A 20,228-nucleotide genomic window follows, 5' to 3' on the forward strand; every position below is an offset into this window, starting at 1 on the left:
AACTAAAGGGGATAAGATCTTTAGAGAACCGAATCGTGTTGGCCAGGAGCTCTATATATAAGTTGAAAAGTAAGGGGGAAAGGGGGCACCCCTGTCTTGTGCCCCTCCTAATTTGGACACTGTTAGTTGTAGCACCGTTTATCAATATTTTCCCAGTCGGGGCAATATAAATGTTTGCTATCGCCTTAGTAAAATGTTGACCTAGGTTATTGTGTGTAATAACTTGGTGTAAGTACGACCAGTTAACTCGGTCAAAGGCCTTGGCCGCATCATAGGTAAATATTGCTAAAGGTACCTTCTCATGGGTTGCTATATCTATGGCTCCTATCAATTGGTGTGTTAAGTCATGCAACTGTCTCCCTCTAATAAAACCCTTTTGGTCCTCATGCATTAATTTACCAGAGAGAGAACCAAGTCTTTTAGCCAATATCTGGCTGTACACCTTATAATCGGAGTTAAGAGGCGAGATTGGCCTATACGACTCGCAGTGGGTGGGGTCCTTCCCCGGTTTTAAAATCAGGCTAATTGCAACTTCATTCCAAGATTTAGGGAGTGGTAACTCCTCAAGAAAGATGGTATTAAATAAATGTGTCAGTATCGGAGCTAGTAAGTCTTTCAAAACAATATAGATTTCATTTGGTAGGGCATCTGGGCCAGCCGCTTTATTTCTTTTAAGGCTATTCATTACATCTAGCACCTCCTTCTGGGTAATCCATTTGTTCAGAATACTACAGGAAACACTATCGAGTTTAGGGGTTTGTGATTTGTTTAAATAAGCTACAATTAATGCTTGCCGAGGTACCAGCTCCTCTCCATATAGTGTCTGAAGAAAAGACTCAAAAGCCTCTTCTATGCCTGATTTGTCCTCAATCAGCTGAGTGCTATTTTCTTTGTGGATGGCGGTTATTTTACTTCTGTTGGAATCAGTCTTGAGCTTCCAAGCTAGAAGCCTCCCACAATTCCCCCCCATTCGTAGTTTGCTAGGGAACTAGCTTGCCATCTTTCTCTTATCTTTTTCTCTAGGAAAAGTGATAGTTCTTGTTTCTTTACCAGACTCTCATTTATTAACTTTTTTTGATCATCTTCTGTCGTTGAGCAATCTATTTTTGTTTGTAATTCTAGTAAGTCTGATTCCGACCTCAAAATTTTTGCATTCTTAGTTTTGTTTTTACCCGCTGCTATGCCGACTAATGTCCCTCTAATAACAGCTTTAAATGCTTCCCACACTATTATGTCTGAGACTTCTCCCCCACTATTCTCCTTAAAATAATTTTCAGTTTTTGTTTTCAAGTTATCGATAACTTTTTGGTCTAATAAGAGAGACCGATCTAAAGTCCACCTCTTTTCACTCGTTTAAGGGTAGATTGTTATTACCCATATTAAAACCTGTAAGTAGATATGTTGTTATACCATATCTAAGAGATTACTGTGATAAGCAAGGGATTTGGTATTTGTTACCCCCTCAGATAGCCCCTTGGTTTAGATGATTTTCACTGTGATAATCGTTGATAGATTCTCTTATGAGGGGTAGTTTATGGGTTTGCCAACTCTATGAGTATAAATGTACTCATTAGATGTGGCTTGGCGACATTAGTTATCTGCTAGACTTGTAATAAAAAAATCACATACAATACATACCTAAATATACATATCTAGAGGGGCTTTTAGTCAGCCCTTTTCAGTCATTAATCTTTTTTGAGGGTTCCTCACATTCTGTTTCTGTCCAGCGCAACATACTACTTGGGGAAAAGGGTCAGCTCATTTCAGTAATTGGCTCCATTACCCAGTGAATGGTGGCATTTTATTTCCTTTTAGGCGCACATCCACCTGAAATTGAGTGTGCTTCGGTGCCAGAGCTGCTAGTCAATTCCTTAGTTATACAGTTTCTCCTTTTTCAGGCTCTCTTTCACTCTTTCCTTCTGCTTTTTCAAATTATTTTTTTGGAGCGCCCAGCACCTCCTCAAACAGGGCTTATGGACATTCACCACCACTTCTAAACTGGTGGACCATCTTGGAATGGTATTGTCCACAGTGTATCACGTATTTGGCTGGAACATTTAGAAGCTGCATGTTGGCCTTCTTGGATTGATACTAAGAGATACACTAGGCGATCTTGGATTAGTAAAATAATTATACAAAATATCATTCGAAGGAGGCCACTCAATGCAATGTTTACTCAGAAGCCAGGTTGGAAAGGTATTGTATATCATTATTTTTCCATTCCCAGGTGGCTGGCACATTGATTCTAAACATGGCAGTCATGCTGGATCGTTCAAACAATCAAACGCTGAGTTATACCATTTCAAGATGGCTGGTAAGTTTAATTTGTTTGTTATTTTTTTATTGCAAGCACATGCCCACCATGTTTATGCAATTACTCATTTCCTTTTCTTCTTCTTTTATTATTATAATTTATCTTGTATATGCCTGTTGAGTTTTTGTGTAACTTTTATTGTAGATGGGTCAGTAGGTGAATGCAAGAATGAGTCGTTGGGTGGATGAATCTATGCAAGAGTGCAAGGATGAGTGACAAACTGTCCTATGTTGAGTTATTGAGTGTCTGTACTCACCATTGACTAAAGAGGCACCTAAGTTATAAATCGGACCTATTTGCTTTGCTAATGCTTGCTTTAATTAGAGGCAGTCTGATAGTCAGTGACTGACTTAAACAAAGCCTTCTCTTATAGTCTGGCCTGCTTACTTCTGCAGTATCAGCAAATGTGCGAAATATCTCTGTGGAGCTCTGCGAGGTTAATTCTTATTTTTATGCTGATGTTTCGCCATATACACAGTCACGTTGTTATGCTGTTATTGACATTTGGATATGGTACATTCTGGTTGTTTGTGAATGCAAGAATGTGTCATTGGGTAAATTAATGTATGGATGTGGGAGAATGAGTGAGTGACTGAACAAATATTGCTATTTGTGCCTAAATTCTCCAGTGACTGAAGAGGCACTTTAAGTTATAAGACATACCTATTTGAATCGCTAATGCTTGTTTAATTGAAGACAATTTTGTAGCCACTGATTAACTTAAAAAAGTCCTTCCCTCTTTCTCTGGTCTGCTTTCTGCTATAGTAGGAACAAAAGAGAGTAGTCTCTCTGTAGAGCTCAGGTACATTCTTGGTTTTATGCTTGTATTTCTTCCTGTGCACAGTCATGCTATGTTATGTTATTGGCATTTGGATAGGTCACAATCTGGCTTTTGAATGGCACTGCAGCCCTTTCATAAAGTAACTTTTCAGCCATTTTGTGATTTTCTCAAGCTGGAGTTTGATTTGGCTTGTGAAGATTTGCTAGTAAGAGAGTGAATGTGTATGTTCCTATGTTAGGAGAATGGGTTGTGGGTGAATGTTCTTGTTGTTTGATGTGTGAGAGACTAGAAGTGATGTACTACATTGCTTACACCTCTCCTAAAAAGGGTGACAGGCCCATCATCAAGCACAATACATAGCCTATCCACAGATTCGCTGTTTTACAATAGAGAAAATCAAATGCATTTCATGAGCATAAACAATATTTATTTTTGTCTTTGAAAAATGTTTTGTTAGGTTGCACACATGCCACCATTTTGTTTTCAGTCAACGGGACAATCACCATTTATTAATCAGTAATAATTTACTTTAATGCTAGAAAAAGATGCGGTACAGTTCCACAACAATAGGAGTACCACCTTTTGCTAATGTTGTTACACCCCACATTCCGGAAATTATAACTCGGGCAAAGAGTAGCCTCAAGTCAATAGGCAGTGTGAGGAGCATTCGCTTTCAGCACTGTCAGACGCGTGTGCTGAGCTTTCCATGAACAACATATTTCCCTTCCGTAATTATTTTCTACACTGGAAAATCTTTTAAAATCGGAGAAATTGAGGCACGAGAAAGTGATAATCATGGGAAAGCACCAAAATCTGTAATTTGTAACTCTGTTTATGATTTTTGGCATCTTGCCTGCAACTAGCAGTTGAAGGCACTGGCAATGTCACAATTTGAATACTAGAGGATTAAAATGGGTATTCTAAAATACGAAGTGGTGTGCAAATCAGAGCAAATAACTTCAAACCTTGGTTAATCAGTCAAAGTTTCACATAAAAGTTCTGCCATTCTTCAAACTGAAATCCTATACATTTCAACAGGCATTTCACAGAAACACGTTTAAATGCTTTTTTCAAAGCCTCCGATACATTTGGTAGAGAGTAATTGGGAGCCTTTTCAAACAAGTGGAGTGTACCAATAGCTTTCATTTTCAGATAAGTAGATATTTGAAAAGTGCGCGAGGGCTGGACTGCACCACCTAAAACGAGGGCTGCTGTTTCCCTGGCCTCAAGGCCAGTGAGTAGATGCTGAGCAGAGAAACATCCATCTTCTGGTGCAGGAAAGAAACAACTGCTTTATACAGGGTTATGGTAATGTCACAACAAATAACCTATCTCCCTTTGAGGTAAAACACAAATGAAGATGATCCTTGCCCAATATGTAAACATTTTCCAACTGGGAGAAGGGTTATAGATAGGGAGGCTCTGCCTTAGCTTATGCTTTCAGTTTACAGCTGTGAACTCAAACTGCCCACTTTATTTAGATTATTCTCCGAACGGGCAGCAAAAGGCTTAACACTACTGTGCTTTTAAATCTCATGATAAAATTAAAAAGTAGTGTCAGTGTGCGCTCATTACTGTGGAGTCCAACTGCCTCACAAAGCTCTCTTTTTAGGTCGAGCCTGGGCAGCGCATGCGCGGTTTCTGTGAGGCATGCTATATTGAGGTAGGGACTTGAAGCTCCCCCCACATTTTTCATTGGCTTGTGTCATTGTCCACTGTAAACTGTGGCTCTTGATTGGCCAAAAGGCTTAATAGTCCCTCCATAGTACAGCCTTGTCTCATTTTGTAACCTCCTATGGCGACACCCCCTGTTGTGTGCTCGGCAGGCTTTAATTACAGCCTCTGAGCACTATTTTCTCAAATAGCTTTGTCCTGTCTGCTGTTGCAGGCAGGACACACTCTCTCCTAACGCTTTTTTATTTTTGTAGCACGCATTTGCAATGCCATAGGTCTTGCATTCGCGAGAGTTTAAGCTATTGGCATTGCAAATGACAATGCCTTTTATTTATGTTTTAAAAACAACACATTAATAAAAGCCATTGTCATGTACAATGCCAATAGCTCAAACTCTCTCATAAATGCGAGACCTATTGCATTGAAAATGCTTGTTCAGTGTGTAGTCACCGCGCACACACAGAAGCAACATGTGAAAAAGGATTTCATGAAATCTCCAGATAGCCATCTCTTGGTTTGTAAACTTTTTAACATAATACCAATGTTTAAAAAAGACTCCTTGTGAGAGCTGCTGTAAAAGAGCCAAACTGGTGACACGGCAAGTGCCAGGTATGAAACTGTGCTGGTCAAAGGTTCCTTCTCAAGGACACTGTACTAATGACACCATCCCGTGTGCAGAGATGACTGCGTGGAAGCACTGTGTTGTATAATAATGACATATTTAAGCTAGGTGACTGTCTTTGGGGTATACAATTTTGTTAATCGGTTTATGTGAAGAAAAGCATTACCTACATCACAAAACAGCATCAAGCAAAGCTTCAACTTTGTACAGATACATATTTCTTACACAACATTTGTTTATAAATAGCAATAGCATAGAGGTGCTTTTAAAACCTTCATCTGTCATCCTTCATTGGGTAGTGGAGTGTGCCCCCTAGAGTTAACAAGGGCCCAGGTATGTCAGGGTACCCTAAAGTCTTCTTGGCAATTGTACATTAAAAGTGGATCCGACAAAGCTGACCGTGAGGTTGTAGGTTTCCTGTTTGACCTGTACTGCACTGCCAGAGGGATCACACCCTTCTAATCAGTACATGCTTAGGAAAGAAAGTAATCCTCCTTCGTTCGTTCATTTGAAAGTCTGATTCAGTATTTGTGAAGGAACTCGGATTAAATTACAGGCCTTTTGTCCAGATCCATTTGGGAAATATTAAAGTGAGGAGGTCACTGGTGCAAAGGAAGGGACTCCTGCCACAGGGGTGGTGCGTGTCCCTGTGGAAGGTGCCGCTCCCCTGGAGCTGTGCTCCAAAGGTAGGCTCTCTGTTAAGCACTTGAGCTGATCCTGGCCCAGTCTGATCTTGTCGTCCAGCTCTCTCTGCTCAATTAAGAGAGCCGACTTCATCTTGACAAAGTGCTGGTAGTCCAAGAACTGCTCCTCCGAGAGGTACCTCCCCAAAATGTCCAGAACCACTCGCTCTCTCCGGTCTAGGTTTTCTTTCAGCTCTCTTGCATCTTCATGTTGGCCAACAAGAACCTTTCTCTTTTTATTCAGGGTATCCTGGCATTAAAAAAAGAGAAGCAAAAGATGCCGTGAAAGGTTGAATGAGAAAATTAAAAGTGCATTAATTAATAGATTCCTTTTATTTTCTGTGTTTCCAATTATTTTGTCATGGTAAAGACAGCACGATTTTCACTGCACATCTCCTGTTACGTTTGACCTTAAACATGAACAGTACCATTAATGGCAAACAATGGTACAACGCAGTTCTTAGGCAAAATTAAGTACATTTGTAATCCATGATGAAAAAAGAAAAACTTAATTCCCACGGTTTTACTTTTGTTTCCTCTTCCAGGGCACCCCACAAACAAACGCACCATAGCTCCATTCACGTTTGCGCCTGCTTGCATGCTCAACTTCATGCCGAGAGTCTGCAGCCTAACAGTGGGCACAAGCATAAAGGCCAATGTGAGGCATGGCGGTTAGGGACCCCCTGAGCCTGGGAGTGAAAATCAAGGTCCCTGAGTAGTTAACAGACCTTTTAAGCTTGGGAGGAATTACTCGCTGGTCATGAAAGTAGGAGGAACAAACTGTCTGTTATTGGGGTAAGAGGCGGGTCGCTGACTCATGAGAGACCTGCAAAATGAGAGACCTGCAAAGTGAAGAACGGTCACATCTTTAGCCCGTCGCATATCATCTTACATCCTGGTGCTTGCACTAATAATGAGGAAAGCAAAACCGTGAGTACCAGAATGCAATGATCAAGATGGATTGGGGGTTTTTGTGGATGTGAAATGGGACAACCTGCGCTTTCCAGGCAGATCGTAAGCTAGTGGTGCCTTTTCCGTTTGCTTTGCTTTCCACTCCGGTAGTTGTAGTCCAGTGTTTATCATTGGAAAAAGGACCTACAAATTCCAAAATGGAGTGTGACGTGGTCTAAAGTAGTAGGACTATATAACTCAACTCATACATACCCCTACTTCTATTTCTGTTTAATTATTAGTTGATCTTCAATTTTCCCTGCAACTCAGTGACTTACAAGAAAGCTTGTGAAACAAAGGTATTGGAGTGCAGACATTATTTCCTAAGAGCACCGTAGTCACCCAACATTGGTTTATCTCCAATGACTTGAAGGGGCATCAGCTTCTCACACACAACCATCACCCTCCCAACATTTGGTTCACCAACATGAATTTTAATGGCATTATCATTCAATGTGCCAAGACAGCCCTCCCAGCAATGACTCTCCTCATGAAGTGCAGTGGCATCAAAGTTCATTAACACATTTACATTCCCAACAATGGTCCACGCAAACAGTCTCACCTCCATGGACTAAAACAATAGTTTCGCCCCACTGACCTGAACAGCATCAACCTCCCAATGATGGACGGATCACTCCACTTCACTGCACTGACATTACCCTCCAATGGGCCAGTCCCATCCTCCCAGCAACAGTTCACTCCCAGAATGTCAATGTAATAAAACCTCTGCATCACCATTTCAACAGTGGTTCAACCTTATGTTGACTGCCTTATTAATGGTAACATAATTTAGCAAGTTTGTCTGAAAGATGAAAATTATATCAAATCCATCTTAAACCTTTACCTTATTAAATAAATTGAGCCTGCAATCGGATAAGTGCTTATCAAAGGGCATGGGCACTGTCGGACGGAACGCCTGCACATGTAGCTCACACCTCTTGAAAATGTCGCGGCAGAGGGATGATTTACAGATTAGTGGTCTAAACAGAGCAGGCCACGAGTAAAGCTAATGGTAATCACCAAATCTTTACTGGGTGATACTATTTAAAATATCCTGTCCTACCCATTTCATGCCGAGAACTGCCTGGAAAAATTAAGATAAGATGACATCATAATAATTCCTGCCTGGGCACTGGAGAGAGGTGCCCCCAGCTTTGCCTACAATCATTTGGTCCAAACATTTTCTCCAGGCCTAGATACACTAATCACCACTGACCCAGAGGGCTACAGGACCTCAAGGAACTGTTACAAAAGCATGCTGGCTCTGAGGAACAGCCATCCTGTGTCTAGTTGGAAAGAAAGTTCTGAAGCAGAGGAAGATGTCGTCTGCATGGAAGAAAATCAAAGAGCTAGTTACAAATATGGCAGAAAACTGCACAAGGGCACGTGGACAGAGGAGGCGTGGCTGCTGCAGAAATATCCAGAGGACCAGTTGAAAGTGGATATTTTGCTCTTCACTTGAAGTTGAAACCATGGACTAGGATCTGGAGAACAAGTCCTTAAAATGTGAAGGCTTATTGTGAATACATACATTATCTGTTAAGATGGTTAAAGCTGCCTGCTTTAAGTGAGCAGCAAATGAAAAAATATGTTTAACTCCTGCTGTTTAAAAAGTCGTTTTATACCTCCTCGGACATTTTTGAAAAACAGATGTCTTGATTTTGCTGTGTACATCCATTTTTACAATAACTTATTCCAATTCCTTTTTGTTATATCTCTAGAGCCCTCCATCAAATTATCTGCATTTTTGTTACATTTTACTTATAACCGTTTTATTAATTTATCAAACTTGGTTAAAACCTTTCGACTTTGTTATTTCATTGCACTATTGCACATAGTTTTCGTACATATAACATATGTGTTTTCGCTGTGAAAGTTTTTACTGCAAGTACCCGCCTACCGAGGGTGAGCCGAGGATTCCTAACAGAAATCCATTCTTGTTTGCAGACCAGACTGTTTGCGGCCTCTCTAGCCCATAGCTTAACAGTCCAATTCTCTACGATGGGGACCAATAGTTTGAAGATCTACAACCACTAGTGTCATAGATTCATCCCTGTCCCACTTGTAAATTAATCACATAGAGCAAGTGGATATGTAGTGGTTAGGTCCAAGCACGAAAAGCACAAAGCAGGAGGCTCAGATCTGAATAGTGTGAGTTTTAGGGAGCATATTCATTAAACCTTGTAACCTGCAGCACTGGCAGCACTGAAGGAGACTCCAGAATAAAAGTGTGGAATCCAGAGAGCAGAAGAACACAAGTGGTGGCAAAAGACTATAGGCCTGGTTTAAATCTTGGTGGACGGGTTCCTCCATCACAACGGTTACGGATATCCTGTCTGCCAAAATATAAATCCCATAGGATTTATATTTCGGCCAACGGTATATCCCGTCACCATTGTGACAGAGTAACCCATCCGACGAGATCTAAATAAGGCCCTAAGTGTTCGAATGCATCTGTCCGCTAATCACAGAGAAGAGACTGTAAAGGCAAACAACCTTTGTATAAAAAGGTGGGACCCAGGTTTAGACAAGCACATCTGCAGCTGACCTTTTAAGTTTTAAAACATTTTGCTGTTCAAAAATTCTGTGATACCACAGCCGGCAACAGAAGACAATCAGGAATCCGACCGAAAGGAGAAACAGAAGTTAGATTATGAAACGGTCACTTCTATGGTTTATCCCACAGTTGACATGCTTGTTGCTATCGTATGCCTGACTCATAATTTGCAACATTGTAGGTTTAAACTATAATTGTCTTTTTTTGTTTGAATTTTTTTATTAGGGTTTGCATACAACATTCCATAATGTACATCAAATATATCATTGACGAACCACTTTTTACATCATTGTAAAGTATCATTCCTGTTGACAAAGGGTGATTGCATTAGTTGCCTAATCCCTGGAACCTCTTGACATTGCTAAGATCGTAGATCTACTACTGGTTTGTTCCAATAGACTGTAGTGTGCGTCATTGCGACTGTACCGGTGTGGCACGTGTTAGCTAGGGTTAGCTCGTTCTCCCCATTTCTGCCTGTGTAGCTCTTCCCTCATGACGTATGTGATCATCTATTCCGTTTAACTAGTGTATCGGTTTTTGAACTGCCGGTGGAATTAACTATGAACTGTGGGGAGGAGAGGAAAAACGGTAAAAAAAGGAAAAACTAAAAGGGGGGAGGGAAATTAATAAGAGGAACATGAGGGGGGGAGTAGATGTAGGGCGGGCAAGGATAAGCCGTCCTGGTGGGCGGCGCGTTGACTGAGTGCAGGCACGTTGGATGTGTCCTGAGATGATCTAGGGAGAAAGTGGGCCGTTGTAAGGGCAAGCGAAAAATTCGGGGGGTTTCGCCCATCTCTTCTAGTTGATTCTTCTACTTGTCTATTGTACCGCTATCGTTATCATTGGGTCCTGAGTGGCGGGGGAAAGGGAGGGAGAGTGGGGTGCGGGCTGCGTCAACTCCTGTGTTTCCCCTTCTGCTCGCTCCTGCTTGAAGTGGATTAGGAGCTGTGCCCATTCCTTGGATATTGGATGTTTACGGGTGCCCTTTATCTCTTCCTCTCGTAGTGTCTCTTCCTCTGCTGCACCCCATTTCAGTAGTGCTACCGCCCAAGCTGCCTCCGAGGGCCCCGCAGGAGCTCTCCAATGCATAGCTATATTCCTTTTCGCTAAGAGAATGGCCAGGGATGCGAACCTCCGTTGTACTTTTGCGGTTTTCTTTTTCTGGAATATCCCCAGAGCGCACGTCTCCCACGTGGAAATGTTCAGGAGATTGGTCGTCGATCGGAGTGCATGGTGCACCCTGTCCCAATACCGCTGTATGGATAGGCAGGTCCAAAACATATGTTTGAAGTCTGCTTCTGGTGCTTGACAGCGGGGGCACCGGAATTGCGAATCGGGGTAAAACCGGTGAAGCTTATCCGGTGTGAGATACGCTCGATGCAGGATATTAAACTGTATGTTTTTGAATCGTGCATTCCTGGATACCTTTTTGGGACATTCCAGAGCTTGGCGCCATTCTGTGTCATGGAACGCTCGGCCCGTGTCGTCCTCCCACGTCCCCCGGAGCCCATCCAGGGAAACATCCGTCAATTCCCGGATCGCTTTGTAATGCCATGTGATTAGGTGCCCACCTGCCCCCATGCGCAGTATCGTGTGTAACACTGGATGTGTCAGGGGCTCCCCGTCCCGCAGATTCCAGTATTGGCTACCACTATCTAATATTTGTCTGTGTCGCAAAAACTGTCCATGCGGGAGGTCGTACCATTCGACCAACTGAGCATAGGTCTTCAGTTGTCCTTCGTGAAACAACGCCTCCATCTCTGTAATGTCGTGATCGGTCCTTATTGGAAGGGCTCCCGCAGTGTAGTACCCGCTTTTCCGGGGGAATCCCACCAGGGGGAGCAAGGGGGAGTATAGTGGTCGGCCCCTCGACATACGGTGTATCCGCATCATACATCTGCGGGCTACAAAAACCTGTAGCGGGTGCGTGCGTGCCGGTTTAGTACCCGGCAATAGCATTCGTCTGATCGCGGGAAGGAGCATCCTGCCACTCTTGGTTATTGTCTCTCCCACGTGCCTCTCTGCCATCCAGTGGGACAACCATTGGAGCTGCACCGCGAGGAAATATGATTCGAAGGATGGAGCTCCTAGGCCTCTGCCCGTCGTAGGTAGGTATAGCGTGCGTAGCGCCACTTTATGGCGACCGCCGCCCCAAATCAGGGCTGTTAACAGCGTATCTAACTCCCGGAAGAAGGAGCGCGGTGGGACTATTGGGAGGTTCGCGAAGTAATAGAGCATTCTCGGTACCATGATCATTTTTGCTATGGCTACGCGCCTGATGGGTGCCAATGGCAACATCTTCCAGAAGCCCACCGCCGATCGCAAGCTTGCTAACGCCCTGCGATGGTTACCCTCGAAGAGGTCCCTGGGGGAGTGGTACAGTCGCACTCCCAAATATCTGGGGCTGTAGTGTCCCATGTCAGTGTCTGGGTGCCCAGTGTAATCTCCAAGGGTGCTATTTGGGCCCCCAAAGGGAAGACCAATGATTTCCCCCAGTTTACTTTGAGCCCCGAGGCCTCCCCGAACTCCTGTAACGTGGTCCATATTGGAGTGAGGTCATCCGAGATGTCACGAACATATATCAGGAGGTCGTCCGCGTACAGTGACACGCAATCGGTTGTATCCGCTATGGGAATCCCCCATGTCTCTCCCGCCTGACGTAATCTTATGGCCAAGGGTTCCATTGCTAGAGCGAAAAGGAGAGGGAAGAGGGGGCATCCCTGCCTGGTCCCTCGTGTCGCCGGGAATGGGGCTGACATGAGTTTACCGACTCGCATCCTGGAGGTGAGACCTCTATACAGGAGCTGGGTATATGCCATGAGCGTAGGACCGACGTTTATGCACTGCAGGACCGTGAACAGGTAGGGCCACAACAAGGTGTCAAACGCCTTTTCCAGATCCAGAATGTTTAAACTGTAATTGTATCTGTGTTTTCCCAGAACAATGTGCCCACTTTGAAGAGAGTGGATGGTTCTCCACCAGCCAATGCACAATTAACATTTTTTAAACATGCACATCAATGATAAGTTTGCAAACTACACCCCTGACATTGGTTGTTTAGCCTCTACAGTGTGAGGCCTCGAGTCCATTATCCTCATGTCACAAATTTGGCATTTGGATCTATTCGTTAATTCTTCTCATGTGCAGCACATTTCTGCCTCCTACGGCCCACTATTCACAGGTCTTTAGAAAGCATATCTTCAACCAGTGGCGTCGTCAACCCCCCGCTTTGTCAGCTGGAGAGGGGTGGTATTACCCATACCCACTCGGCTGAGAACAGTGGGCAGCAGACCCACTTTTACTTGTCTTGTCAGAGTTCCCACTGGCAGACAGAACTTGCTCAGATTGCTCGTAAACTGTGTAAATTAATGCACTGCGGCATCATGGGGATTGCAGTCCACGGGCCTGTTCCACATGCTGGTGATTGCCCTCTTTCAGACTACAACTCCCGAGGGCATTTCCAAGAGTATGAGGCGCAGAGGGTAATGACATAGAGATGCCTTTCTGCTCGCTGCAGCATCAGTCACTCAGTGCGAAGAGGCTCAACTGATAACAACCATTTGTCACAGTGACTTTCTGTTTGTTTTGCAATTTTATAGCACACGAACTCTGCCCAGAGGACTCTGGAGCGTTCTACATAAGATTACATTAAAGAAGGCCCGGTTTAATTTTTTCTTCTTTTAGGCACAACTGCTAGAACCTGGTTTCCAAGCTCCAAAGTCGGCAGCTCTGGCCATTAGGCCATATCGCTTCCTTTTCTCATTTAAGTACAAATACCAGAACAATGTTTAGATGCTATTAGCATTTGACACCACAGAGTGAGAAGTCACCCAACATCTAGTCTGGCCTTTTGAGTGCAATTCTTAGCTCTACCCTTGTATTTACATTGCTAAAGGGGATCCCGGTGGAAAGCTGTGATTCCAGTGTAAAGCCTACAGGAGCTTACTATCTGGCTCTTTGCCAGATGGTGAATCTGTTCTAAACAATTATGTGTGATGTGTCTTTCTTAGTTCCAGGGACTCCCACTAGCTATGCAGCTCATGTTAGTGCCCACATATGAACAGGTATTTTTACTTGTTAAAGAACGGTATTCCTATCAATTATTATATATCTTCATTTGCATTTTTCTGATGCCTATACATGTGTTTCGTCATACAAACTGGGAAATCGTCCAGCGACTTTCTCAAGGCTTCAATGTCATTGGTAGCAACTTTCCATGCAGTGATAATTCCATTCTACACGCTCTAGACTGTGAGTGAGTCTAGTATACTTGCTTCGAAGTAAGCAAATCCGTAATTTTCAGTAAAAGCACCTCGCTACGCGCCGTAGTGCAGCCGCAACTAGATCAGTCTGTCCAGGCTTCCAGTACCGGGACGATTTCCCAGTTTGTACGACGAAACACGTGTTGGCTGATCAGAAAGAAAAGAATAAAAGAAAGATTTCTGAAACTGTGTTTATCATTTGTGTATACTTGCATTGGTTTTTAATATTAGTCTACAGAGGTGTGCTGAGGATCTTATGAATTTCTATGTTGGCTTTGGCCACAACATTGGGGGGGGGGGGGGGGGGGGGGGGGGGTTGGTGGTTCTCCTTGCCTTACAGCACCGTAACTCAATACTATCCTGAACTGATATATGTGCGATTGTTCCTAAGGCGCCATATAACCTATACCTATATCACTGTCTATTAAATCTGTAAGGAACCTTAGGACATGCACTGTCACTGGCAAAAAACAAGGAAGACGGTGTTGCCATTTCATTCTAGGAAGACAGTGTTGCCATTTCATTCTATTTAACTTATACCTTAGGTCCCTTGTCCGCACAATACCAAGGTACGCATTAGCCTTGGCCGTGAGCTACTGAATGGAACAAGATACTCAGCTTGAATTAAAAAGGCCACCTGAGGAATGACATCACAGTACATCTAAAAACCCAAACTGAAGTCATTAAACAAAGCAACGTCCAAGAAGGCCTATCTTTGGTGCTTGTTAGAGAAGCACAACTGGGTAAAGAATGTTTTTTTTATTGTACAGTGGATGGCCTCTTTAAGGTAGAAAAGATGATGAAATTAGAGGACCTTAATACCGTCCTCTGATGGAAATGCAGTAGCATGATTATGGCGCTTCACTAAACAATGATTGGCGGTGTGCGGCACAGGAACGGACTCTCTACCAGGCGAGGGGCTGTCTTAAGAAGTACCGTAGGGTCTAGGGGGTAGTGGTTAGGCAATATATTGTGAACATGCTGTTTGGGGGGAGGGGGGCGGGGGGGGGGGGAGTTTCGGGGGGTGTGGGGAGGTGGAGTGGTCCTGTGCTGTGTGTTTGTAAGCTGGTGGTTCGACAGGCTCAATGTTTTTCTGTTGTGTCACCTAAAACAATAAAAACTTGTTTATCAAAAAAACAATGATTGGCCCATTTTTTAAGGGAGAGTGGAAGTGCCAAGTAAAAATGAGGGAAGATAGCGTTAACACTGAGGAAATATGTCTAAATCAAACTGCAAACCAATGGGTAGTTGTAGCAAATTCCTCAGTGAAATTTTGCTGTAGAAACATTGTTAGGCACCATTTTTGTCTTGGATAGAAATACTCAAAACCTCTGGGGAAGGTATATAGCCCCTTAGATTCTGGATTATTTATTACATGGGTGCCCCTCACAAAAAGCCTTATTTTTTACCACAAATCTAATAAAATTGTGCTGTAAAATGCATCCATTGGCCCCGCTTTAAAAAACAATTCTCGAAGGGAGCTTAACTCCCACAGGCCCCTTTACGAATAATAGGGCTCACTTGCTTGCCCATATGTATTCTGGATGTTGTTTCAAGTGGGGGGGGGGGGTTACTTATTTTTTCTGGCTACCCCCTGTCTTCAACCCACCCTTTTAAATGGTCCTTTAATCAAGTCCTCACCTGAGAAGCACTTTATTTACCCTACATAGCTCTGTAATTGTCTGTTATACTTGGCTATTATTTGCCCCCATTTGAGCCATGAAAAAGTGCCCTCAAATTCCTAAGGTATATTATACTTGTTTCTTGAATTACCATATTCAATAACATATGCTGAAGGGAACATAAGTGATGTTAATGTTCCCTTTTAGTTTTTGGAGATTTTTAGGTCGAGCCTAGAGCCTGCGCACATGCGCTGCTCTGCGAGACTTACTGAAGAGGAGTAGGGAATAGAAGCCCAGCCCATATTTGCCATTGGCTTATGTCATTGTCTGTCCTAAATGCTGGCCTCTGATTCGTCAATAGGCTTGTTAGTCCCACCTTAGTACCACCTCCTCTTCATCTGTCACCTCCCATTGCGACTGGCCCCTTTACTTCCGTTGTTACACGGTACGTGTTATTTAGACTGTGAGCACTATTTTCTTTAATGAGGTTCTCCTACTGCAGGCACAACATGCTTTGGTGCCTTCTTTACTCCCCCCCTCACATTGTTGTGCCTTCTCCCCCCTCCCTCCCCTTGTCCGTGCCTTCTCCCCCCTGCCCGCCCTCCAGTTGTCCGTGCCATCTCACCCTGCCTGCCCTCCCTCCCGTTGTGTGCCTTCTCCCACTCGCACTCCCATTGTCCGTGCATTCTACCCCCCCGCCCTCCTGTTTTCCGTGCCTTCTCTACCCTCCAGCCCGCCCTACCTCCCGTTGTCTGAGATGCCTACCATTTGCAATGCAATAGATCTCGCGTAAATGCAAGACCTATTGCATTGCAAATGCTTGTTAAATTTTGCACAAGAGTAACTAAGTGATGCAGCCATCTTTCTGATCATCCAAACCATGACTTCATGTTGTGCCCGTCTATGATGTGTAAAGCACAGTGACCATGCTTGGCTATTGACACAACACATTTCTGATTAATTTGCTTAGCGAAAAGAGTTTACGTTTATCTGACTGACGTCCCTCTACATACTTTCTCATGACCTCAGAATCCTTCACCTATGTAACTCCTTTGTTCCTTTCTCAACACATGTTCTCCACTGAAGTCCTATATATAAAACCAATAAATGCATGTATTAGTGCCTCTGCGTGTACTGCTTATGCTCATTTTGGGTCAAGGGCATCACCTTTTCACAAATTTCAGTGACTCAAGATAGATTTTTCTTTGGTTAATAAATATTTTCAGATTTTGAATTGGTTTTTGGGCAGATTTCCTTTAGCAGTTAATACAACCCCAGAGTCTGAAGGACCCAAGTTCATTAACACAGAATTAATTCCCCAAGAAGGTTTCTGTTAGTCTACAGTAAAGAGAACCCCTTGAGGATCGATTACTAACAGGATCTTTCACATGGGTCCCTCATAGATCTAGGAAACACCTGAGTACAATCTCTATGAAGTAGCTCATCCAGTATACACCACGACTCCGGACGGGCTATGTTTCCCTTTATTATTTAGGAGAAGGTAAAGGTCAGTTTTGAGAGATCAGAGGTACGCATTTACAACAATGATATGAGATTACCTGATTGTGGCTAATATAGGCCAATGTCCTTACACATACCTTCTCATCAGCTGTGGCATCTTCAGGCAAATTATTGAGCACATTCTCAATTCGCGCCAGGCGCCCAGAAAGAGAGAGAAGGAGGTTCACAACTTTGTCCAGATCTCCGATGAACATCTTGTACTTGTCAAACTCGTTCGGCTTGCAGAGCCCCTTAATCAGAGTCTCAACATCCTCTCCCAGAGCATTGTTGAGTTTGATATCAGCCATCAAGCTCTCCTTGGCTTCATGTAAAGTATCCAGCTTATGGCTCAGGCTGCTGATGAGTTCATTCTGCAAGAGACAAAGACAGACTACCTGTGAACAAAAACGTGCTTCTAAGGCAGCGCATTAGGCTGATCAGTTTGGTTTACAATACACTGTGCTCATTATGTACTATAACTCCTTTTTATTCATTTTGTCTCCTCCTCTGCCACTTTCCAACTTCAGAAGACTAGACAATACATTGTAAAACATTTAATAGAAGTGACTCTTGAAACATGTTCTCTTAATGGCTGTATGCCATGTATTGAGGTCCGGCCTATCGACCTCCACATTTACCGGCTCCACCATATCATCAAGGTAAAAAGTCTCACAATGCTTAAAAAAGCATCTACCCACCTTGAGCATATGCTGGGAGCTGATATTGTGGAATCCTTAGAAGCACAGTTCGAGATTCAAGCTTTCATGTCATGATATTACCCTCTATCAATCAGAGATCATCATTGAAAAAAGGCGAAGAAGCACAACAAATAATATTTACAGTGCTAAGATGAAGCAAAATGTCCTTCAACAATGCCCACATAATATACCAGTGTTGGAAGGACTACATATGCACTGTTTATAATTTCCTGTTAATGTCCTGGGTTGTGATACTTGCAGTCACCTGACAATGACACCCATGCTAATCTTTAATAACAAAATACAGTCACCTTCTGATTTCAAAATACCTCTATGACCACACTGGTAGAAACTAACAAGATACCACTGTCAGATTATTTCATTTGAAATCTGTTTTCTAGATTCCCCATTGTGGCTCATGGCTAACCATGGGCCCCAATGCCTCTGGTTTGAAGCTGGATTTGTGTAGCCCTTTCGTGACGTATCCTCCTTGTTTGGAAATACCTGATTCATCCTCCCCAGTCTATCATTTTTAGGACATAAAATGTTATTCGGTTCACATAAACACATTTAAACCTATGACAATTATAATAAACTATTAAAGATCATTAAGAAAATAATCCAATCAAAGTAAGAATAGTCCTTGAAATGATAAATTTACTGAACACAGTGAACATTCAACCCACATGCAATTAAACAACAGGGATGAAGAACAAATAAACAAGCATTGTGTTGAGCAAAGGACTCAACGACAGGCATCAATCAGTAAAACCTTCCACAGCTCCTCATAATAAAGGATGTAGCTAGTATGCGAAAATGTATGTTTCCATAGGTATAGGCTAAGGTAATTTCCATAATCTAATTATAGCACTCTCGGTTATAGCAAGCACTTACATTATGTAAAGTAAATCTATTTTACAGAGCGCGCAATTACCCAAAAGTGTCTTAGCGCTGGCAACTTGTCACCAGAAAGTCAGTAAAGAGAGCGTAGATCACTAGGCTTACCTGAGTGATTCAGCAAAGAGCTATGTTTTTAGCTGCTTCCCAAATTGCAGCAAGTTGGATTGAGATCTCAAAGTTAGAGGCAAAGAGTTCCAGAGTTTACTAGCGCCGGAGGAGAAGGTCCTTCCACCCCATCTAGCTTTGTTTATTCTGGGGACAATATGGCTGAACTAGTTCTAAGGATCTGATTGGGAGAGTACCAGGAGAAGATTTTCAGAAAATATTCTGGTCCAGTCCAGTCCAGTGCCTCACGAACCAGACACAGTGCCTTAAACTTGATGCTGTTCCTCATTGAAAGACAGTTTTACTCCTGCAACCCTTGAGAGATAGGGGCAAATTTGAGGACTTTGAGAAGCAATCAGGCTGCCTCATTTTGTAGGGATTGAAATGTTTTCACCAGTTGCTTATGCAAGCCTAGATACAAGGCATTGCAGTAATCTATCCTTGAGATGATGAGTACCAGCATCACTGTTTTTTGTAGTGCCAGCGGAATGAACGGGAAAATCTTCTTTAACGTCCTGTAAAAAAAGCACGACAAGGTGATTTGGTTTATTTTCTCTCAGAAGCACAGTTTGGTATCAAAGATAACTCCCAGGTTTCTAGCTTTTTGAGCATGAGTAGGAAGGGGGCCAAGATCATATGGCCACACTAACATGTTCCAAAAGGAGTAGTGATTCCCAAAAAAGCACGACCTCTCCATTTACATTTACATTTACATCTTAGTTCAACTTCACGCACTTTCTTTGCATCCACTTAACAATGTGAGACATGCAGCTGCAAAAATCTTTGCCTCCTTTTCAAAATCAGATGATATAGACAGCACGATTTGTGTGTCATCGGAGTAGAAAAGTGAGAAAGCCATAAAAACGGATGAGCTTTATCAGAGGAGAAACACAGATATTGAAAAGTGTGGGGCTACAGGAGGACCCCTGAGGCATCCCACAGTGGAGGGAGAAGGGGTCCGAGATGGAATCTCCTAGCTGCACGGTCTGTTGCCTATCGATAGGAATGAGCAAGCAAGGCCAGTGCTGGATTGTCAAAGCCCAACGACTGAAGCCGATCTAGGGGGAGTAAGTAGTGGTCTGTATCAAAGGCAGCAGATAAATCTAGTAAAATCAATGCAGCCTTTCCGCCCTTGTCCACTACCATTCTCAATTCTTCAGAGGCTTCTATCAGAGCCGATTCGGTAGTGGTTTGCTCTGAAACCATTCTGTGAGGTGTTGAGAAGCTGGTTAGCTTCTAGAAAGGATACATTTCCTTATTCACAGCTTTCTCTAATATCTTCGCCGGAAACGGGAGGCACGATATAGGCCTGTAATTTCTTACATCATTTGGGTCCAATGAAGGTTTTTTCACCAAAGGTAGACTGGAGGCTTTTTTCCAAATAGCCAGGAACAATTCTGTGGTCAGTATCTTATATAGTAGATCCATGAGCGGCCTGGCTACTGATCTTGTGATCTCGTGTAGGACCTGAGGGGGGCACGGGTCTGAAGGGGCCCCTGATTTGGTGGAGTTGATTGAATTAATCTCCAAATCAATATAAGGGAGAGAGAAGCAGAGAT

The 20,228-nt window shown here is 43.1% G+C and overlaps 1 protein-coding gene across 4 annotated transcripts in view; it reads right to left on the bottom strand.

The window, feature by feature from the left end:
- Positions 1–3,500: 3,500 nt before the first annotated feature.
- SHROOM3 (shroom family member 3) overlaps positions 3,501–20,228 on the bottom strand; it is a 307,144-nt gene continuing 290,416 nt past the window's right edge. For 3 of the 4 annotated variants that reach the window (XM_085640966.1, XM_085640968.1, XM_085640967.1), the window contains exons 9-10: positions 17,065–17,337; positions 3,501–6,324 (exon numbers count right to left, since the gene is read on the bottom strand). In XM_085640966.1, coding sequence (XP_085497092.1) covers positions 5,977–6,324; positions 17,065–17,337 — 621 coding nt within the window. In that variant the 3' untranslated portion in view covers positions 3,501–5,976. The remainder of the gene's footprint in view (positions 6,325–17,064; positions 17,338–20,228) is intronic. The other variant, XR_014978051.1, reaches the window with a different exon arrangement.

Source organism: Triturus cristatus, chromosome 2_2 (assembly GCF_964204655.1).
Source record: "Triturus cristatus chromosome 2_2, aTriCri1.1, whole genome shotgun sequence".
Taxonomy (NCBI): domain Eukaryota; kingdom Metazoa; phylum Chordata; class Amphibia; order Caudata; family Salamandridae; genus Triturus; species Triturus cristatus.